Source organism: Pleurodeles waltl, chromosome 7 (assembly GCF_031143425.1).
Source record: "Pleurodeles waltl isolate 20211129_DDA chromosome 7, aPleWal1.hap1.20221129, whole genome shotgun sequence".
Lineage (NCBI taxonomy): Eukaryota > Metazoa > Chordata > Amphibia > Caudata > Salamandridae > Pleurodeles > Pleurodeles waltl.
This window is the reverse complement of record NC_090446.1, coordinates 871,427,380-871,451,612: the sequence shown is the minus strand read 5'-3', so window position 1 is coordinate 871,451,612 and position 24,233 is coordinate 871,427,380. Positions and strand designations below refer to the sequence as shown.

The 24,233-nt window shown below is 46.4% G+C and overlaps 1 protein-coding gene across 1 annotated transcript in view; it reads left to right on the top strand.

The window, feature by feature from the left end:
* Positions 1-24,233, top strand: part of DIAPH1 (diaphanous related formin 1) — a 978,623-nt gene that overhangs the window by 710,451 nt on the left and 243,939 nt on the right. The window contains exon 18 of the mRNA XM_069199475.1: positions 7,378-7,476. Within this exon, the coding sequence (XP_069055576.1) occupies positions 7,378-7,476 (99 nt within the window). The remainder of the gene's footprint in view (positions 1-7,377; positions 7,477-24,233) is intronic.

Genomic DNA, 24,233 nt, shown 5'->3' with positions numbered 1-24,233 from the left:
GTCTCCTGTCTCTCTTCCTTTGTACAGGCCATCTTCCCAGGTCCATTGCATTATTGAGCTCTACAGCGCCTGAAGGCTCAACACCTCAGGAAGGGACTGATGTATGTGCAAGAGATCTCGCTCTCTTCCCAGAGGCTTGTTTAAACTGAGTTGGTGGCTCGACCACATGCTGGCGGACGTGGAATGGCAGAGCCATTTGCGGATCAGCCTGGGACCTCATTATTGAGTCTAATGCGAGTCGGCAGGGGTGGGGCGGAAGTTGGTGGAGATATTGCCACAGGAGGACAGTGGTCAGAACAAGAGGAGACCCTCTATGAGAACAAGTGCAGTTTTTCGAGAGGGGAATCAGTTACAGTGGTGAATAACTGACTTGGACACATTTATTTGTGGATTACAGTAGAGCTCACTGTAAAGTAGCAGCAGAGGCCCATGTTACAGACATTTTCTTTTTTTGGAAAAGGAGGTGACGGGGATTGACCCTAGTGACTTGGATCAAGATAATGGGAGCATTAGGCAGGGTCGATTGGGCCACTGTGCAGGATTTTTGTTTTCACATCATTCAGTCCAGGGGCAAAGCTTCAGGATGGGTGTTTGTGGTATTACACCCCCCTAATATTTTTTTTCTGATGAATAGTTGGGTGCAGGTGCTTTCAGTTGGGTATGGTGAAGTTTCTGTCGATTTCACCTTGGATCTTTGCATGCACATACTGACAAAACACACACACTTCCATCTCAGTTTTGAAAGTCCTCAAAAATGTTGGTTATTTTACAAGATATTGTGTTTCTCTCACTTAGTAGTCCTACTAATCCACATTCCTCTCCCTTCCCACTGCCCTTTAGGCCCCTCTCATGCGCCCTGTTTGTCGTATAATGTATTTTAACATTATATGCCAACGTGATTGTTGGGAAATTTGAAGCTCCCACTCCCCAGTCTTACTGACCAAACTACACCCATGATTCAATCAGCACCCTTTTGCTGTTCCCAATGATGAGCCTGGGCGGACTATACTGTTTTATGTTTTTTAACATGTTTTGCTGTTTTCTAGAACATAAAACCTTAGCACGCTTTGCAATAAAGAAAAGAAGCTGAAAATCAACAGTAAAAGACAGTGGCACATAGGGAACATTGCATATGCAAACCGTTTTCCTAAATATACAGTAAAACAGTTAAGAGTGCAAGATGAACTTTATGTAGTTCAGTTGAGAATGAGTTGCCATCATCTGGTCTTCAGAGGGCAAGTGATTGTAGTATCGTGTTGAGGTCCTCCTGCGGGATAAACTCCTAGATTCACGCCAACAGTCCTCATTTGGAAGCATTTTCTCATTCATAGTGTTGTGTGTTTGGAGCTTAAACATTTTATCTAGAGTGATGCCTGAGGATTTTGGCCTATCAGTCTCTAGATTACAATCACGCTCATCGAAGGATTCATCTCAAGATTGTACTGAGGTTTTCACGTGTGTTTGAGAAATTATTTGGAAATTAGATGAAGCTTTGTTTTTAAAGGAACGAGATAGTTACTAAATCAAGCAGCTAAGGCCTTAAGCAATGTCTGTAGGAATCCCATCTGAGATAGTTTGAAAGCTTCCCCTTAGCCCTGATTTTCATCAACTCATTTGACTAAAGGCCTTCACATTGCTCAGTAGTGTACCTGTGTCTGTTGATGGTAGTGGGATTTTCAGAGGATTAGGAAGGCGAGCCAAGGAGTTCAATAGATTTAACGTTCTAGTTAAAAAATAGTGGAGTGTTATTGGGCAATTATACGACTTTGTAAAGTTTCCTGGGTAATTTATTAGTGTGCAGATTTGATGTGTGACACCTGTAAGGAAATGCCTCCTTGGCATGGTTACCCCCTGACTTTTTGCCTTTGCTGATGCCAATTTATGATTTGAAAGTGTGCTGAGGCCTGCTAACCAGGCCCCAGCACCAGTGTTCTTTCCCTAACCTGTACCTTTGTCTCCACAATTGGCACACCCTGGCATCCAGGTAAGTCCCTTGTAACTGGTACCCCTGGTACCAAGGGCCCTGATGCCAGGGAAGGTCTCTAAGGGCTGCAGCATGTCTTATGCCACCCTGGGGACCCCTCACTCAGCACAGACACACTGCTTGCCAGCTTGTGTGTGCTGGTGGGGAGAAAATGACTAAGTCGACATGGCACTCCCCTCAGGGTGCCATGCCAACCTCACACTGCCTATGGCATAGATAAGTCACCCCTCTAGCAAGCCTTACAGCCCTAAGGAAGGGTGCACCATACCATAGGTGAGGGCATAAGTGCATGAGCACTATGCCCCTACAGTGTCTAAGCAAAACCTTAGACATTGTAAGTGCAGGGTAGCCATAAGAGTATATGGTCTGTGAGTTTGTCATACACGAACTCCACAGCACCATAATGGCTACACTGAAAACTGGGAAATGTGGTATCAAACTTCTCAGCACAATAAATGCACACGGATGCCAGTGTACATTTTATTGTGAAATAAACCCCAGAGGGCATCTTAGAGATGCCCCCTGAAAACATACCCGACTTCCAGTGTGGGCTGACTAGTTTTGCCAGCCTGCCACACACCAGACATGTTGCTGGCCACATGGGGAGAGTGCCTTTGTCACTCTGTGGCTAGTAACAAAGCCTGTACTGGGTGGAGGTGCTTCTCTGGCCAGTCAAGACAACCCCTAAGGTGCCCTGAGCTGAGGTGACTCTGACTTTTAGAAATCCTCCATCTTGCAGATTGAGGATTCCCCTAATAGGATTAGGGATGTGCCCCCCTCCCCTCAGGGAGGAGGCACAAAGAGGGTATAGCCACCCTCAGGGTTAGTAGCCATTGGCTACTAACCCCCCAGACCTAAACACCCCCCTAAATTGAGTATTTAGGAGCCCCAGAACCGAGGAAGATAGATTCCTGCAACCTGAAGACGAAGAAGTACTGCTGACCTGAAGCCCTGCAGAGAAGACGGAGACACCAACTGCTTTGGCCCCAGCCCTACCGGCCTGTCTCCCCACTTCAAGAGAAACTGCAACAGCGACGCGCTCCCCAGGGTCCAGCGACCTCTGAAGCCTCAGAGGACTACCCTGCATCTAAAAGGACCAAGAACTCCCGAGGACAGCGGCCCTGTTCCAAAGAAACTGCAACTTTGCAACAAAGAAACAACTTTTAAAGACCACACGTTTCCCGCTGGAAGCGTGAGACTTTCCACTCTGCACCCGACGCCCCCGGCTCGACCTGCGGAGAACTAACACTACAGGGAGGACTCCCCGGCGACTGCGACCCTGTGAGTAGCCAGAGTTGACCCCCCTGAGCCCCCCAGCGACGCCTGCAGAGGGAATCCAGAGGCTCCCCCTGACCGCGACTGCCTGCTTCAAAGAACCCGATGACTGGTAAAGACACTGCACCCGCAGCCCCCAGTACCTGAAGGATCCGACCCCCAGGTGGCCCTCTCCCTTGCCTAGCCTGCTTTGCTGAAGAGACCCTTGGGTCTCCCATTGAAACCTATTGCGAACCCGACGTCTGTTTGCACACTGCACCCGACCGCCCCCGTGCCGCTGAGGGTGTACTTTCTGTGCTGACTTGTGTCCCCCTCGGTGCCCTACAAAACCCCCCTGGTCTGCCCTCCGAAGTCGCGGGTACTGACCTGCTGGCAGACTGGAACCGGGGCACCCCCTTCTCCTTTGAAGCCTATGTGTTTTGGGCACCACTTTGACCTCTGCACCTGACCGGACCTGAGCTGCTGGTGTGGTAACTTTGGGGTTGCTCTGAACCCCCAACGGTGGGCTACCTTGGACCCAACTTTGAACTCTGTAGGTGGTTTACTTACCTGCAAAACTAACAAATACTTACCTCCCCCAGGAACTGTTGAAATTTGCAGTGTCTAGTTTTAAAATAGCTTATTGCCATTTTTGCCAAAACTGTACATGCTATTTTGCTGATTCAAAGTTCCTATGATACCTGTGTGAAATACCTTTAATTTAAAGTATTGATTGTAAATGTTGAACCTGTGGTTCTTAAAATAAACTAAGAAAATATATTTTTCTATATAAAAACCAATTGGCCTGGAATTGTTTTTGAGTGTGTGTTCCTCATTTATTGCCTGTGTGTGTACAACAAATGCTTAACACTACCCTCTGATAAGCCTACTGCTTGACCACACTACCACAAAATAGAGCATTAGAATTATCTCTTTTTGCCACTATCTTACCTCTAAGGGGAACCCTTGGACTCTGTGCATGCTATTTCTTACTTTGAAATAGTACATACAGAGCCAACTTCCTACAACACCTTTGCAATAAAATTCTCTTTAAAAGTCTTCTAGTTGCCCTAAAATTATTGGGGTCAACGAATGGCTGCACGTTTTCTCCACCACTCTGATATTCTTTCATTGTGCAGCTCTCCAGAGAACCATGGAGCCAAGGCTTTTAATATTGTTTTTTGTTTTGTTTTTTGAGGTGCTAAGTTTTCAGAAAATTCATTGTCATTCATTAAACTGAGCAGTTGTGGCATTGACATCAGTGGATAAGTTGGGAGAATTTATTCAAGAATTTCAAAACGTCACACTAGCAGGTTATCTGCTTTTTTAGGTTGACCAAAAGGTGTGCTGTGCTCAAAAACCATGGAGAGAGGTAACAGTTAATGATTGGGCCAATTAACAGGGTTTAGGTTCAGTAGGAAGAACAGTTTTGCTGGAGCTTCTGTGTCAAGAGAGGAGTCTTTAACCTGTGTAGGTTTACAGCAATTTGGAACAGGCTCATTTTCTGATGGTTAATTCTACCTGCAGATTCATCCACATTTCAATCTCCCAGGTGCCAGCCTGGATTTGAAAAAATCCCTGGCAATAGCTCCTGCCCCTGGTTTTGATGATACCAGGCATACATATTTAGGTGCAACCGAAGGCATTAATGTACGTTCTCTTTTTTCTGTTCCGTTTGATGTGGACCTGGAGCTGGACTTTAGATTTTGATACATACTGAATTCTTTCAATTTCACAGTTTCAATATTTTTTGCATTTTCTTTTACGGACCCACATGTTGTATGTTCATGGCATCTCGGGATCAAACACAATACCAAATCCTGTTATAAGTGCTCTCTGATGTACCCCCAAGGCACCTTGGGACCATGACACCACATTTTAAATGGCAGAGCACAAAAAACGGAGCCAAACTAATTACAGGTCGTCCTTGTCAGGTAAATCAGAGTATAAGTCTGAGAAGCATAAATGATGTTTTCCCTTATCCATGTGCTTCTGTTCTTGAGGAAGTCACATAGTTGGCATTCATGAAACATGACCCTGGCTTGTTCATCTTCTTTGGAACCAGTGCCAAAGCTGGAGCTGATGTGCTCAGAGTTCCTCAGCCATCGGGTTTTGGACCAACTGCAGAACACAAAGTCATGATTGGACTACCCTGGGTTCTCTATCAAAGAGCCCAAATCTAACCTAGAGACCACCCTTCGTTGGAGCTGTGTTAAACCGAGTTGCCCCTGACTGCCCCTTTCTTTCCCTGCAGCACTCCAGGATATTCAGGAGTTAATACTGATGTTTCAGATGCTGTTCCACCCTTGTCAGTTATGAGGTTACAAGGCCTGTTAGCCTCTTGCTTTCTGTTGGGGGCCCATGCCTGGTGGTACATTAAGGCCCTTCATTGGAACTTACGCCTGCAATGGACTTAGCATTCCAATTGTCTGGAGGCTTCTTAGAACTTGCAGTGGTGACATGCAGCATGCTCTTCAGATTTACTTCTCTGGAAGCCACAGTGGTGACGGATGCATCATCCCATAGCCATTTGGGTAATAAAGAGATGCTGGTTAATCTAGATACTTATGGGACCACGACTGTCATATTGTACTGAAACAAGCAGGGAGGTTTGGGACCATGCTCTTTTTGTCCAGAGGTATTGAGACTGTGGTGTTGGCTGGATCCCAGCCAATGGCGAGAGGCACCTAACATGAATGTGGCTCAAGAAATGTTCATCCGGTTGTGTGCACCTCAAGACCTTTACTCATTCTTCAAAAACATTCAGTGTCTGATCTTTTGCACTCTAAGGTTTCCAGCTCGTGGGTATCTGAGCGAACTGTACATATTCTTGCCTCTGATTCTGTGTATTCTGTAAAAAGTTGGATGGTACCAAGCACACGTAATTCTGGTAGCCTCAGAGGGTCTTGTAGTTTAATCAGGTCCATTTGCCCTTCACTTTGGCTTTCCTTTTAGTAAGGCCTACTGTCCCAGCACCCATGCAGTGTAGTCCATATGAATCTCAACAATCTATGCTTTCACACATGTGGAGAGAGATGCATCAGTAGAGGGGTTTGACTTTTTGTTAAAAGTGACATGTCATAGTGGCTGCTCGCACCTTAGCAACAAGTCCATATATTCTAAAGCCCTTGAACTTGATTTGCCAATTGGTGTGAGGAGAGAAGCATTGAAGTTTATTTGGATTTTTCCAATTTTGTTTTATCTGTGGCCTAGTAAGGCTTTGCTAAAGTTATGCTATCTAAGGAGTAGGAATGTTTACCCAGTTAAACCCATGGCATACAGTTAATTTCAGGATTTATGGGACTAAGGTGTAATCTACTGTTTGTTGGTTTTACTTCTGAGAAGAAGGGAAGAGTGGTCCACAGAGCACTTTATCATTTTGGATTGTTTTCTACATCAGAATGCATTATTCCTTGGCCAAAAAGGGGCTCCTAAGATTCTTAGCGGGCCATTCCACTAGATTGAAGACTGACCTTTAGCTCTAGCTCAGAGTGTTCCCTTTTTGGACATATGGAGAACCCCAATGTGTGCTTCCATCCATATATTGATCAAACACCACTGTATCGATTATCCGGTCCATAGGGTTGGCCTTTTTCCCTGTTTTATTCTGCAGGACTTCTGTGTGAGCAATTACTCAAACCCACCACGTTGAGGAACCATTGCTTTTGTAGTGACTCAAAAGATGAGGAAGCTTCTGGCAGAAATATCCATCAGAAACAAACAGTGCTTACCATAAGTAACCCTTCCTAGAGGGTACACATCTTTACCTGTAAATTCCACACCATCTGCCTCCCTTTCTGTCTAGTGGATGATTGGGAATTAAAACTGTTCCAATTTAGATTCTCAGGGTTTTAAAATCAAAAAGGTCTTTGCTAACACAAGACTTAAAAAGAGGGTGATGCATGCAGTGGTTAACACAAGATGCGGAAACTAGCACTTCCTTTAGAAAGGAGGGCTACAAACATATCACCCCAGTGTGACAGAGTTAGTCTGGCTATGCTTTATTGTAAGCAGTTTACAGGAAGATGAATCTTAGTGATTGCCTGAGATGAATTTCAGATTGAGCTTGCATTATGTCAAGTTTTCAGAAAACAAGGACCGTGTGTTGATTTTGATTGTTTGCACCATTTAATCTGCAGCAAAGAAAGATCAAGATGGAGGTGATGAAAAGAAGCCTGCCCAGAAGAAAAAGGCCAAAGAGCTTAAAGTGCTTGATCAGAAGACTGGTCAGAATCTTTGTAAGTATTTGCTGTTTTACGCAGCACTTGAACTTCAATTTTGGTTCTATGTTGTAGGGGTGTAGCAAATTAATGCTCAACATTTGCACACATCCTTTCACATGCAGGCATGTTGACAAGAAGTAGAGGAGTTAAAAAATAAGACCTGAACGCCGATGTTTAAAAACAGCTGCACTTAATCCATATGGCCTTATTTGTTCCCAGGGGTAACACTACAAAAGAACATTGATACATGCACAACTTTACAAGAGTAGACATACCCGCACGTCGTCAGTTTTTGATTTATTATAGTGCTGTAGCTCACAGATTTTCCAAAAGTGTAGATTTTAGAACCGAAGACGTCTGCTGACTTGTTCCTGATCCAAACATTTTTGCTGTACTACAGCAAAGAGTTCCTTCCTCACTGTCCACAAAGGAAAATTCAATATCTGAACAGAAGGGTTTCTTAAAGTTTACCCGAATAGACAAATTGAAAACAAGGCTCCTTGATTTAAATAATTACACACAGATTATTTACTGGAAGTGTCTAGGGTCCCAGCTTCAATGCCATTATTTCGAAATATCGCCCTCAGTCCTGCTCATGTAGAGTTAAAGCTGCTTGCCCTGGGAGCAGTTCAGTTGGTCTGTGAAGGAGTAACACAAGACGAATTTTAACTATGCATTTTTCTTAGAATAAAACGTTGTGCAACAAGTCTGCATCCTGGCTCTCTATGTATTCAATTTGTACGTAAATAACATCACTACCTTTCAACAAACCACTTGTGGCTCTACGGTATCAAGAAAAAGACAAGGTCTTTCGTGATCTTTGAGAGAAGTGTATGCCCCGAATTAGAAACCGCAGTCCTTGTTACACGTTTTGCAAACTTTTAAAAAGGAATGAGATTTAATTCCTCGTTTGTAAGAATTGTCCATGTAGTTTGGTTGTACCCTTATATCAAGAAAAAAATCAGTCAGTGGAAAGAAGCCATTGTGTTGATTCATCCACTGTTAAGGTGGATCATAATGAAATATTTTTATGAAACCCATGGTTGTTTTTATGTTTTATTTCCTTTTCGGAGCTTATTTTTTATAATAAACTGATGGCTTGGTTTGGACATTGCAGAGCTTGGGTAGATCACTTACTTTCAAGGGTTTCACACTAGTGCTTTACTACGCTCTTTGGTATGCTTAACGCCCCACCCCTTGCACCTGCTCCACTGGTGTTGAGTCCTGAATGCTTCTGGAGCCATACCCAATAGCTACAGTTGTCCTTAAATAGGTTTTGACTTTTTAAACCATTTTTATTCCTGGAGAATGAGCACAAGCCTTTCATGGCGGTAGGTGTGCAAGGCATATGCCTAAAACGAACTATCAGTACTGCATGTCGTATTTGGTGGAGAGTCCCATCGATGCCAAGAGAGAAGCCAAGGATAAACTGACCCAGAACATTGTCAACACCACAGCAACCTTGTACAAATAAAGTTCTGATCGGTACCATTCATAGTATTCTTTTTTTTAAATACCTGATAAAGACTGATACATTTTTTTAAATTCATATCGAGTTTATGTATTTCGATTAGCTAGGAGCACTAATGTATATTCCGTAGTTAATATCTGAAAGCAGTGAGGGACAACATGGTGTTTGATCCAGTTTTAGCGGTATAAAGGAATTGTTCGTCACTCTATGACCATAAAAAGCAATTATATTTATTGAACCAGAAACTAGTTCATAGAAGCTACTGCAAGAAACTTGTTGCACTCTCACTAATAGCAAATAATAGTAATTACAGAGAAGCCGGAGTTCGACAAAACAAAGTTAAAGGTCTGTTATATCGCATAGCCCCTGTTCATTTCGAGTAAAAAATGTACCCCAAAGAACTGAACAATACGCAGTTCTGGTGAAATATCATTAGAACCGGCCTTGTTTGCTTTTGACTGTTTTATATGTTTGAAACAAATCTGAAAACATATTACCTACCCTCTAACAAGGTCAGTCATTTAATGCAAACTGATTCTGCAGTTTAAGTAAACCATATACAGTAAACAGCTTCATCAACTATCTATTTTCACAGTCCATATTATACATGAATACTGTTAACACCAAAGAAAATAAAACATTACCTTAAAACTGAATACAAATATCAACAATGTGCTATGCCTTTTTTTTTTAAACAAATGTATTGTCAATCAGGCAGTGGTCAGGTATGTAAGTGCTTGCAGATTGCTGTCAATGACAGTTTTTTTTAATGAAATAAAAGGGCATGTGGTATTGGTCAACCATCGAGAATGAATATTGAGAAGTGTGGCACAATGGTTAGAGAGGCAGACCCTGATGCAGAGATCTAGCCCGGGACCAGGGTTCAATTCCCACCTCTGCGGTTCTTGGGCTCAATTTCACTGGACAGGATATTTCTCGCCTCTGTGCCTAATTTAATTCATGGGTCTCACTCTGCAACTCTGGGCAATAGCTGGCTTCTCCTTGGGGGTAGCCCAGGAGTGGGCACCTCACAGGGAAAAGCCAGGAGGGGTTCCACAGCGGTATGCGTTCAGCGCCTCAATACCTTGGGGTCGGAGTGCGCTTTACAAGTATGAATTTACATTACATTACATATAATACGACCACAGACAGGCCATGCACCACCCCATCCCTGCTTTGTCATTTCAATTCACATGTAGTAACATGACCATTCTTTTCCAAAAATACGTCATTTGTACATCGAAGTATTAACTGCCAACAGTGTGAGCTAAATGCTAACCTAACTCTGAGGTATTCTATCTTCATTTTACTGTAAACAAAAACATAATGACTTAAAAAAGTTCTTCACACCCTAATCCCCCCCACACATCCTCTCCACACAGTAAAGGAAAAGCGACTCTTGACTTTTCTCTTTATCCTTATGTCAGAAAGAAAATGTGGTCAGGAAACCTCATTAACTAACCGCTGGACAGGTAAAGAGGAAATGGACTAAAATTCACTTGAATGTTAACAATTTATAGTACTAATAAATACACATTATCACATTTTGTTACTATAGTGTGTTGTTTGTTTCCAGCTTAGACATATTGACACGAGGAACACACTGTTGACCTAGATTGCATGTACAGTTATTTAATACATGATACAACTCTCCTTTTAATCAAAGGCTTTATCAGTGTGATTTTTACCATGCTACACAAATTTAACCCCTTGCATCTAGGCTTTGGTTAAATACCGTTTTTAAAAAGCAAATACATATGAAAAAATGTCATGGCATAAACTGCGTGCAGATACGCTGAGTGTACTGTGCTATTTATTACAATGATTGAGGGAGGGGAAGCCACTTGAGGCTTCACCACTTGTGAGTCATGGCCCCTTCCCACAGTCAACGATGGGAATAACTTGCATAGTATACTCTGCACATCCGAATACTTAAGATATATGTGATATAGTTGATGCACCATGGGATATAAACTTCCAACATATATTGATAGAATTGCAGCTGAGCGAATATAAGGGTCTTATCAAGTCTTTGCCAGTCAAGAAAGTCAGAGAAACCTACATATGTAGGTGCATGCAAACTGTACGACATAAAGCTCAATCCATCTTAATTACAGACATTACAAGACCCACTCACAGTGTGAAAGTGGCTGTAAGGTCGATTATTTCATTTTCACATTAATTGTTATGGTCACCAGTTGACTCATCCCATGCATTACACATGCATTTGTGCTGTATAGGAAAAATTGTAATTATCTGTGCTACGGAAGCATGTAGTGAAGGTCAAACATAATGCAGATGGAATCAGTGCCTTAGGAGAATCCAGACGGAAAAGTTAGCCATATAAATGAAATTACATAGTCAGTCCGGCTACCACTCTACGTAAACCTAGTTCTTTTGAATCCAAGATGTTTTTGTCAGCTTAGATGAAATCAATTCAGAGAAGGAAAAAATAATTTTTTTAAAACTGTCTTTTTGTACTTACAATCGGAAATCATAACCTGTTTGTGGTGCAGTGTGACTCTGTACTGATGCTGTTCCGACCTGTAAGGGACATGAGGAACCTATATAGGCTCCAGGATTGCGTGCCGACGTCCATTCCTTTCTTTTGTGCCCCCAGACTCTGATCCTGAGCTTCTCTTGTCTCTTAGAGACACTTTCTTCTCAAACTTGTCCAGTGTGCAAAGGATGTCACTTCCTAAGATGACAGATTTTAAACTCAGTAAGGACTGTCGTAGACAGATGTCTGTAACAGACCCCCACCAGGTTTACCAGGGCAGTTGTCATTACTCCGGCCAAGGCTCCAAGCCCTGCAGCGATTGCATGTTGATGACCATCAGTGAACGCAAGGCAAAACTTTGTCGCCAAATACAAAAAGACATAGGCTCTCATTTTGACCCTGGCGGTCTTTTGACTGCAATGGTTAATGTGGCGGTATTACAGTCAACAGGCTGGCAGTGTGTACCGCCACATTATGAATGTGGCGGGGTGGGCACAGCCAACCTGCCACATCTCCACTCATACCGCCATGAATCGCCGGGCCGGAGATGTGCATCTCCGATCCGGCGGTCCACACATGACCCCCAGCGGTATTATAAGCCGGCCTACTGCCATGCTTTCCACAACAGTACCACCACCACGAAAACCATGTCGGTAGGTCTACCGGTGACAGGGAATTCCTTCCCTGTCACTAGTAGAAGGCTCCCCCAGCAATCACCTAAACCTCCCCACCCCCCTAGAATCACAGTGCCCCCCCAACTCCCCACCCCCTTAGAATCGCAGCATCCCCCAATTCCCCACCCCACTAGAATTACAGTGCCCCCAATTCCCCACCCCCCTAGAATCACAATGCCCCCACCTCCTCACCCCTTGCCCGCAATCATGGACACACACCACGCATACACCCATGCACTACCACTTCCATGCAAGCATTCCCTAACACTCATCCATACCACACATTCAAACACACAGGCATACAATAGACCCAACTCCCACACCCCCTCCCCTGTTGGACACCTGACTTACCTTGTCCGGTGAGGTGGTCGTCTGGCAGGGAACTGTAAGGGGCGCTGCTACAATAGTCACGGACACATCGTTACTCGGATGGGATGCCCATATGGATCATCTACAGATTCAAGGCTCATGGTCTCAGAAGGAGAGATCATATCACATCAATCTTCTAGAGCTGGATGGAGAGGACGTGCAGTCCATCTCGCACTCAAAGCCTTCTTTCCAGCATTCACCACAAATACTCTCCTTCAAACAGACAATACAGCCACCATGTACTACTTGAACAAGCGGGGGGGGCACCAGAACCAGGACTCTATCTCTGGAGGCACAAACAATCTGGAACTGGCTCACCTCCCTGACATAGAGAATGTTCAAGCAGACGCTTTCAGCAGAGCGATAGGCAAAAAACATGAATGGGTTCTACATGACAACATCGTACACTACATCTTTTCCATGTGGGGCACACCTTCTATAGAGCTATTCGCAACAGCAGAAAACAGAAAATGCCTAGACTTTGCCTCCAGGTATTACAATCCAGGGACTTTGGGGAATGCCCTGTGGATAGACTGGTCAGGAAAATTTCTTTACGCTTTTCCACCACTTCCCCTGATCCCGGCAGTCCTGATCAAACTGTCCCACTCCAAAACCAGGATGATACTCATCACTTCGGAATGGCCACGGCAGCTGGTGGTTTTCGGACCTTCATCAGTCACTCCAACCACATCTCAGACTGCCATGTAGGCCAGGCCTTTTCACGAAATTCGGAGGTCAGATGAGAGATCCCAACTTCTCGTCGTTGAATTTTGCAGCATGGCTCCCGAGCTAGTGCAGTATGGTCACCTTAACTTTTTTCAAAACTGCATGGACGTTCTAAGAGAGGCAAAGCAACCTTCTACCAGATCATTATATGCCTTAAAATGGAAAAGGTTCTGCATGTGGTGTCTGGACAAGAGCATAGATCCAACAACATGCGGAGGAGATGTTATTCTTCCATATCTATTGCAGCTAGCAAAATCTGGCTTGCAATTCTCATCCATCTAAGTACACCTGGCAGCTCTTACTGCCTGCAGGAAAAGATCTTCACAAACCACTTTCTTTAAAATTCCAGTCATTAACGACGTCCTAGAGGGGTTAAAGAAGATTTTTCCTCCTACTAGGAGTCCTTCTCCTCCATGGGAGCTTAATTTAGTTCTTTCACGTCTAATGCAGCATCCTTTTGAGCCCATACACAAGGCATCTCTCCAACATCTCACTTGGAAAACTACCTTCCTTGTAGCAATTACTTAAGCTCGCAGGCTTTGCGCTCAGGAACCATACACAGTTTTCCATTCCTCCAGGGTTGTAATGAGAAAACGTCCAAAATGACTACCCAAAGTTATTTCTGATCTTTATGTAAACCAGACTATCTCTTTGCCAACTTTCTTTCAAAACCCATCTCCTGCAGAGAGAACAATTCACACTCTAGATGTGAAGAGGGTTTTAAAATTGTATCTAGACAAAACTAAATCCTTTAGCAAGTCACAACAGCTGTTCATTAACTATGGCTCAGTTCGAACAGGCCTGGCCACCTCCAAGCGATCGCTGTCTAGGTGTATTGTTTCATACATTTTGCTCTGTTACCAGCTAGCCAATAAGTCCCTTGATGGCAGACCTAAAGCTCATTCCACTAGGGGCAAGGCAGCCACGCCTGCATTAATGAGAAACATTCCTTTAGCAGATATTTGCAAAGCCGCTACATGGAGGTCTGTCCTTACCTTTACTAAGCACTACCGTCTTGAGTCTGATGCTAGGACAGATGCTCAAGTAGGACAGACTTCTCTTAGAAATCTCTTGCATGAATAAATATCAATCTATGGTTCTGTCTACTCAACCGCTCTCAGGTGGATGGGCTTGCTAATCTATTCAGCACTTCTGACTATACATGGAAATCCCCTACGAGAGAAGGAATAGTTTCTTCCCTGTAACTATAGTTCTCCCGTAGGGGTATTTCCATGATAGTCATAAGCGACCCTCCCTCCCTCCTCCCCGGTGGAATAGACAAAATAATATTAATAGTAATGATAATTCATAGACTCCTTCATCTCGGCTAGTAAACCTACAAAAGAACTGAGGTAACTGCCTCTTGCTAAGCATGATGGGATATGGGAGGACCATATGCTCTTAAAGGCACACCTTTGTTTTGATTCTGTATAATGGCAGCCTATAGGCTACACTGTCCTGCATTCCTTCATCCTTATATAACATTGCAAAAAGATGTGTGAAAGATTTTTTTCTGCAAAATCTTTAAAATATTCATGCATTTGAATGCATATCTACCTCACAGCACTTTTCTTTTTTCAACCAAGTAGGATGAATAATTTTGACCTTTGTAGTCTCCCCTTTAGGCTGCATATTGGCATTCTTAAGTGACTTTGCAGGCATTCCTGAAAAAAGGTGAACATCAACACTTAGGAAAACATTTTCAGAACAGTGCTTCGGGGTTCCCGCAGGCAGGCGGAACTATTCAGCGCTTATGACTATCATGGAAATACCCCTACAAGAGAACTGGAGTTACAGGTAAGAAACTATTCCATCTATGCCGACTTCCTCTGAATGCCATTGGACCCCACAGAGCTGGACTACTATTGGCAGGCTCACCCATGGTGTTAACTGGACCCTCTCAGTCAGTCCTGCTCGAGCCGGGTACGTCATCGCTAACCTCACTGTCTGCAGAGGTAGCCCTGGTTGTTCTCGCTGATGCCGGTCCGACTCCAACTGCTGTCGGCCCCACATCCGACAGACACCCATTTCCACACTCTCATTGCCACAAGGCAGACAACATTGTTTGCATTCTCTTTTTGGTACTTACTAATACAGCGACTGCGATCATGGTGATGAGTTTTATCAGTTATATACTGAGGACAGTTGGTATGAGGACTTACTGGAGGTTAGTGGGCTGGATACCTCCCCACAGACAGCCCTTTCCTCGCTTGGCCCAGCCACTGTAGAATCTGCTTCCTTCGCTGCGGTTATGCTTGTGCCGGCTGAAATCCTTGACCTCAAGCTCCCCAACATAGAGGTAAAAACAACTGTATTGACTGAAGTCAAGCAACTGGGACAGACTGCTTGAGTCCCTCCTCCCTTTTATTGAGGCCTTGAATGATACCTCCCAGGGGCTTTGGCTAAGCATTGCCCAGGCCCCTCAGTTAATAGGCAGATCACCAGGTGGACTGGTCTTTTTGTTGCAGTATCCGTTTCCAGATAGCCTCGTGGTGCAGGCCTCCACCAGCAGGACCAACCACAACAATTTCCCTACTACTTCCCCGACAGGGAATCCAAGCAAGTGGAGACATGTCGAATCACCCTTGCTTTATCAGCCAGTTCAGCTCTGCATTTGATCAATGCCTCCTCTGTTTGTTAGGCTGTTAAACTCATACTCTCTGGGACACTGTGGCACAAGTCCTCCCTGGTGTACCAGAAGACCTTCACCCTGTCCTGTCACAGGCTGTTCAAGGTGGTTTTGGTATGTCCAAGTTCATAGTTCGTTGTGAGTGGGACAGCACCGACTCAGGCTTAGCAATAGACACCAGCACTGCCATTCATCTCCCATTCATGGCTATGATCGACTGTATTCTTCAGCGACATCCAGTCCTCTTTGATGGACATGCCCTTTGATGGGACTTGACTGGTTGGAGACAAAGCTGACTCCGCCCTTGAATGGGAACCCACAGTTTCGAAGTAGAGGCCAAGTTGTCCATCGTTCTTGCGGCCACGTCAGTGTGCTGCTCAGTTCAGCCGCACCTGCTAAATCTCTTTAGTTTACCCTTGCAGGGTCACGGCCACACAATGGGAGGCAAAATCAACCAATTCTATTCAGGTTAGCAAGTGATCACATCTGACAGGAAGGTCCTACAATGTGCCTGCAAAGTCTCTGCCTTATGCTTCATTTTGTCCCTGCCGTACCATCCACCCATGACTGACTGAGGACCACCTCCCCATTTTGGGCCTGGAAGTGCAAGCCCTTTTGGCCAAAGGGCTATTGAGAGGGTATCTGCACAAGAAGTAGGACATAGTTGTTATTCCCGCTACTTTCAGGTGCCCAAGAAGGATGGAGGTGTTTGGCCTTTTCTAAATCTGTACCCTCTCAGCATGTTTATCTGGAAGGAGAAATTCAAAAGGGTCACCCTGGCTCAGATCTAGTGTTCCCTTGACGCTGGAGAAAAGATGGTGGTGCTGGACCTGCAGGACACCTGTTTTCATATTCCTGTCCTGACGGCCCATCAGAGCTACCGGAGGTTTGTGGTGGGAGAGGAGCACTTTCTGATGGATACACCTACCTGTGGATTCCTCACCGAAAGAATTTTCCCCCACGCACCAGCTTCGACGGAAATTTTCTTCTAGCTCTGCACGTCGACGATGACGTCACAATTGCCCGACTCCACATGACGCCGTATGACGTAATCCAGGCAATAAGAAGCCCTCATCGACGTGCAGACGTCAGTTCCCTTTTTTCCGTGCCTTCAAGTAACGTTTTTTCTTCGAGGCTAACAGGGAGCTACAGTTTCACTTCGGTGTTACTATGTCTCAGTCGAGAAAATCTGGTTTTAAACCTTGTAACCAGTGTGGGGGTCGGATGTCGGTCACGGACCCCCATGAAAATTGTTTATGGTGCCTTAGTTCCGCCCATGATGTCGAGTCATGCGGCTCATGCCAAAGCATGAATCCTAAGGCCCTTAAAGAACGAGAGGCAAAGTTATTTCTAGCCCGTTCAAAGAAGAGGAAGGAGAGGCGTCATCACAGAGAGTCTTCTTTGCGATCTTCAAAGACTCATCGACGTCCGGGGGACTCTCGGCATCGTCACGAATCACGGCACCGATCGAGCAGGGACCGATCCCGATCTCCGTCAGCTCGGCGCCGGCCGACGTGGGAGATTAGCCCAACTGTCACGCCTCCACCTCCGATGACTCTGGCTTCTCCGACGTCTTCTCTGTCGGTGTTTCAAGTCGAGCCTCATCAGGAGCAGACGGCTTCTCCGGAACAGGAGATGCCTGGTCCATCATCGGCTTCTCCTCCGGCGCCGGTTCCTCAGACTTATCCGGCTTTCCCGGCGCCGGGTACGGATCCCGCAGCATTTTTAAATGTAATGTTTAACATTTTTGCCACCATGGCGCCTGGTGGAGGGCATGCGGGTCCATCAGGTCCTTTGGCCTTTAACTTGGGTGCTCCGGCTCCTTACAAGCCGACACCCTTTATGCCATTTCTTCCTTCTTGAGCCGATTCGGCGCCGATGCCCTTGGCGTCGCCCAGAAGGCCTGTGACGCCGACGACGTCTGCTGTCCCGGCGCCGATGGATTCACCACGGATCCAGTCTACTGTGAGTTGCCTGTGGCGCCGAAGGGTCCGGCGTCAGATGGATCCGAGGAGCGGCGCCGACGAAGATCTTCGGCGTCGGCCGACGCCTTATCGACGTCGGGGCTAGAATCAAGACTCCGATCCAGGAGATTGGCTTTACGGCTCCTGGAGGAAGAGGAGTATTCCAGACAGCATTTGGAGGAAGGTGAGATCATGGAGCCTTTGGGAGACCTACAAGGCTTAGGCACAGCAAGTGGCCTGGACACTTCCCCTGAATGGGATCTGGCTTCCCCAGGGGAGTATACGGAGGAGGCTGCGTCATTTCATGCTGTAGTGAGGAAGGCTGCAGACTTTTTAGACCTTCCTCTTCTTGCTGCAGAGGTGAAAACAAACCTTCTGAACGAAGTGCTGCATCCAGCGTCGGCGGTGGTGGAGCCTCTCTTGCCTTTCAATGAGGCTCTTTTGGACCCCATTAAAGATATCTGGAAGAAGCCAGTGACTTCGGCAGCCGTCAACAGGGCGGTAGCGAGACGCTTTCGTGTGGCTCCAGGTGATCCGGACTTTCTCACCAAGCATCCAACTCCGGAGAGTTTGGTTGTTAAGGCGTCGTGCTCCTCCCATTCAGCTCCTGGTTCGTTCCCCGGGGCCCCTGCGGACAGGGAGTCTAAGAAAATGGACCAGGCAGCAAAAAAGGCCTTTTCTTCTTGCAGCATGGCCTTGAAGTCTACCAATGCGACTTGCATTTTGGGGCGTTATATTCATGCCCTTATGGAGGAGGCTAAGGGTCATCCTGGTTTGCCACAGGAGGTATTGCACCTATTGTCGGACGTTCAGGTGGCGGCGACCCAGGTGATTCAATCTGGGCTGGACACCTCGGATTCAGTGGCTAGAGCTGTGGGCACACCCATAGCGATGAGGCGGCAGGCTTGGATGCGTTCATCAGGTTTCTCCCCGGATGTACAGACTACTCCCCTGGACCTGCCATTTGACGGAGATAAACTCTTTGGAGCAAAGGCCGATTCTGCTCTTGAACGCTTTAAAGAGAGTAGAGCCACGGCGAGGTCGTTGGGACTTCAGGCAGCCACTTCCTCTACTTTTAGATCTTTTAGAAGATTTAGAGGTTTTGGTCGTGGCACCTCCTTTCTTGGCAGGCTTCATGCGGCAGGGCAGCAACTTGCAGGAACCCTACCTTACAGATCCTTCAGGAGCAGGGGTAGAGTACGAACTAGAGGGGCCACCCAGCAGCACTCTGCCTCTTCCTGTCCTCAGTAGGGCTGCAGCAGGGAAAGCAGCCTTAGTCCTTCACCACTCCCTGCTCACATGTCTCCGGTAGGGGGGAGACTTGCCCATTTTCTTCCCATGTGGGAGTCCATAACATCAGACTCCTGGGTCATCGGCATCGTGAAGAAGGGGTATGCTCTTCCCTTTCGGGAATTCCCTCCTCCCTTCCCTCCCCGTCCCTCCTTTTGTTTGGACGACCATCTTCTGTTATTGCAACAGGAGGTGATGTCCATTTTGTCGAAAGGCGCAGTGGAGTTTGTTCCAGAGCAGGAGAGGGGTCAGGGCTGCTATTCAAGGTGCTTCCTGATCCCCAAAAAGGATGGTCGGTTACGTCCAATCTTGGACCTGAGGATTTTGAATTGGTTCCTCAAGCAGGAAAAGTTCAAGATGCTGACCCTGTAACAGGTTCTTTTGGCGTTGAACGAAGGAGATTGGATGGTGTCTGTAGATTTGCAGGATGCGTACTTCCATATTCCGATCCTCAAGTCGCACAGGAAGCATCTCCGTTTTGTGGTGGGATCGCAGCACTATCAGTTTGCGGTCCTTCCATTTGGTCTTACTTCGGCACCTTGAGTCTTCACAAAGGTGATGGCGGTGGTTGCAGCAGAGCTCAGAAGAAGGGGGATAGCGGTATTTCCTTATCTGGATGATTGGTTGATCAAAGCCAAGTCTCTGGAGCTCTTGCTTGTTGTTGTTCGACCTGGGTTTCTCAGTCAGTGTGCCCAAATCTCACCTGGAGCCCTCTCAACGGCTCCTGTTCATAGGGGCAGTACCGGACACAACATTGAATCAGGCCTTTCCTCCGCCCCAGCGGGTTCAGGACATTCAGGCGTTGATTCCAATGTTTTGAAATGGAGCGGTAGTTCCAGTCCTCAAGGTACTTCGTCTGCTCGGTCTGTTCGCTTCTTGCATTCTGCTGGTCACTCATGCACGATGGCACATGAGGGCTCTTCAGTGGTGCGTCCGCAGGCAGTGGTTGCAACACAAAGGCGATCTTGAGGATTCGATCAGGATCTCTAGAGACACTACTGCGGATCTTCAATGGTGAGCTGCGGTCGGCAACCTGTCATTCTCGCTGCCTCCGCCAGTGGCCACTGTTGTGACGGATGCTTCCACTCTAGGGTGGGGAGCTCATCTGGGGGACCTGGAGATCAAGGGCCTTTGGTCTCCAGTGGAACAGAGGTTTCACATCAATCTGTTGGAATTGCGGGCAATACGTCTGTCTCTCAAGGCCTTCCTCCCTTCCCTTCGCGGTCAGTCAGTTCAGGTCCTGACGGACAACACTACTGCGATGTGGTTTATAAACAAACAGGGAGGAGTGGGGTCGTATCTTCTCTGCAGAGAAGCTCTTCGACTCTGGTCCTGGCTTCAGGACCACGAGATTTGCTTGGTAGCAAATCATTTGCCGGAGTTCTGAACGTACGTGCGGACGTTCTCAGTCGACGCATCTCGATCGATCACGAGTGGCGTCTTCATCCAGATCTGGTTCTTTACATCTTCCAGATGTTGGGATACCCGCAGATAGATCTGTTTGCCACTCAGGAGAGCACGCACTGCCCGTTGTTTTGCAGCCTCCAGTATCCGGTGCAAGGAGCTTTGGGGGACGCGTTTCAGATGCCCTGGAAGGGTCAGTTGCTTTATGCGTTCCCTCCCATACACTTGATTCCTCGAGTTCTGGGGAAGATCCACCAAGACCGGACCCAAGTCATCCTAATAGCCCCAGATTGGCCAAGAAGGGTGTGGTATTCAGACCTTCTCCAACTCTCTCTGTGCCCTCTGCTCCGTCTCCCTCACAGGGCAGACCTCCTCTCGCAGTCGCAGGGTCAGATTCTACACCCCCACCTCCAGAGCCTGCACCTTCATGCCTGGAGATTGAACAGGCAATCTGAGTGCCTTTTCTCTCCTGCCGGAAGTGGTGGATGTTATTTTATCGGCCAGGTGACACTCCACCAAATCGATCTACGCAAGCAGGTGGGCCAGATTTGTCGGTTGGTGTGGAGAGAAGCAAATTAATCCCTTGAAGGCTCACTTGTCTGATGTATTGTTATTTGCTCTTTCCTTGGCACAGACGGGTTGTGCAGTTGCCACAATTAAGGGCTATTTATCAGCGCTGTCGGCTTTTCTGTGCATCCGAGACCAGCCCTCTCTGTTTAAGTCACCTTTGGTATTGAGGTTCATTAAGGGTCCCACTAATAAGTTTCCGCCCACTCAGTTTGTTATTCCACAGTGGGACCTTAATTTAGTATTGACATTTCTAATGGGATCGCCATTTGAGCCGATGCACTCTTGTTTCTTACGTTTACTAGTTTTAAAGACTGTGTTTCTAGTGGCCATAACATCGGCCAGAAGAGTGAGTGAGCTTCAGGCTCTTAGTGCAGAGTCTCCATACCTGTCCTTTTTTAGAGACAAAGTGGTGTTAAGGACCAAGGCGGCTTTCCTCCTGAAGTTTGTTAAACCCTTTCACTTGGGGCAGTCTAGTACTCTCTCTTCCTTTTACCCTCCGCCTCATCCATCCAAAGAGGAAGAGAGGCTTCACCGGTTGAATCCACGAAGAGCATTGAGCTTCTTTGTCGACTTGACGAGGGAGTTCAGGCAAAGAGGTTCAGCTCTTCGTTGGATACGTGGGGAAGAGGAGAGGCAGAGCAGTCCACAAGAGAACGCTGCCCAGGTGGGTCATTCTCTGTATCAAACTTTGTTATTACTTAGCAAAGAAAGAACCACCTGTGGGGCTTTGAGCTCATTCCACCAGAGCTAAGGCTGCTTCATCGGCCTTGGCTAGGGGTGTTCCTGTGGTTAACATCTGCAAGGCCGCAACTTGGGCATCCTTCCATACTTTTGTCAAACATTATTGTTTAGACTCCGAGGTCAGGAGGGATGGCCATTTTGCTCGCTCAGTGCTGCAGAATTTCTTGGTTTCACCATTCAGGCACCTGCCTCTGGAGGTAGTACTGCTTTGAGACTCTATTCTTTAGGTGAGGAATCCACAGGTAGGTGTATCCATCAGAAGAACAAGTTACTTACCTTCGGTAATGCCTTTTCTGATGGATACATTAACTACCTGTGGCTTCCTCACGGTCCCACCCTCCTCCCCATTGCCTGGTTGGTCTTACCACGAAATCCTTGGGTGAGCACCGTTTTCTTGTATATTTGTATATAATGATGGCATGTATATATGTATTTCTTTCTCTATATGGTATATTTCAAAGGAAACATGTTTGAACTTGGCTATGTATATATGTTTCCATATGAGGGTGGTGTTGCCATTAGTTTCATTTTATTTTATTGTTATAAATGTTGCGGTTTAACTTTACTTGATGTGATTATATTTCTCATCAAGGTCAATGTTCACCTGTTCGCCTCAAAGGCACGTAAAAAATGGTGATAACTGACGTCTGCCCGTCGATAAAGGCTTCTTATTGCCTGGATGACGTCATACGGCGTCGCGTGGAGTCAGGCAATTGTGATTTCATCGTCAACGTGCAGAGCTAGAAGAAAATTTCCGTCGAAGCTGGCGCGTGGGGGAAAATTCATTAGGTGAGGAATCCACAGGTAGTTAATGTATCCACCAGAAAAGGCATTACAGAAGGTAAGTAACTTGTTCTTTAGCAGCTTAGGCTTTCTGTACACTGTTCTGTTTCGTGGCTTTCTCCTGGAGAGCCCAGGACATTCAGACTATGATCTTGATCTTTCAGCCTCGGTCCTGGATTTCAGTGAGTTCCACTCTGAGCTTGCTGAGACTGATGGCCTCATGCATTCTGATGTTCGTGCATTCCAAGTGGCATATGTAGGCTCTGCAGTGGGGATCTGAAGTCCCACTGGACCCAGCATGAAGGGGACCTCTACGACCACATACAGAGTTTGGAGGAGTCTGCAAAAGACCTGCAGTGGTGGTTACTGAACGGCAAGTGGGTCAGTGGCCGACCCTGCTCCCTTCCCCACCCAGAGCAGTTTCCAAAGCATCTATTGAAGAAGTGTTTTGCATTGAGTGGAACTCTGGACTCCTGTATGCTTCTCCGCCGATACCTGTCCTGCCCTGAGTTCTTAAGAAGATTGAAGCGGACTGGGCCCAAGTCATCCTAGTGGCTCTGGATTGGTCACAGAGAGTATGGTATCTGGGCTGGCCAGGAGGGCCTGCTGTTGCAGCAACAGGGGAGGATTGTGCAACACAGACTTTGCAACCTCACCTTTCATGCACAGAGATTGAGCATCGACAGCTGATCACTTTATCCCTTCCTCTAGAGGTAAGTGATGTTATCTTGGCAGCTTGGCGGGCCTTGACTAAAACTGTATAGGCCTGTCATTGGGAAAAACTTATGGCTTGCTCCGGCACTCTCCAGATTGACTCCTTCCAGGTGCCAAACTGTCTGATGTTTTATTTGTTCTGTCTCTCGCCTGATAAGGCTTTGCACTGGGCACAGTTAAGAATTTCCACTACTCTTTTTGTCAGTCCCCAATGGGGCCTCAATTTGGTCCTGACATATCTGATGGGCACTCCATTTGTGCTGCTTTACAGCTGACTTCTACGGCTCCTTACCATCAAGACCATGTTTCTTATTGCCATCACCCTGGCATGGCATCTGAGTGTGCTTCAGGCTCTTTATGGCACTCCACCTTACACTTCCTTTTTCCCCCAGACAAACTGGTTCGGCTGACACAGGCATCTTTCCTCTTGAAAGTTATGATGCCATTCCACATCTTTCAAACCACTGGTCTGTCGGCGTTCTGTGCTCAGACTCACCCCTCTTAGGAGGAGAAGAGACTTAATTGCTTAGGATCCCCCCTCTCCAAAAGAGAGAGCTGAGCTTTTACATAGATCGCACCAAAGGCCACCGAGTGGACGATCTGCTCTTTGTGGGGTTTTTGTGAGTGAAAATGACAAGACAGAAGAGAACCATCTCCTGCTGTGCATTAAGATCTGCTTTGCATTGGCCAAAAAAGCAGCCACCGTAAAGACTGCTTGCTCATTTACTAGAGCCAGACTTACTACCACTGCATTTGTGCACTGGCTCCCTGTCCTAGATGTTTGCCAGGCAGCTACGCAGGTGTCCCTCCACTCGTTCACGAAGCATTATTACCTGCACTTTATAGTTTGAGTCCACTCACAGACCATCTTCTGAATAGATATTGCTTTGGTATCTGCTGCAAAAGTGAGGAATCGACAGTTAGAAGTCTCTACCAG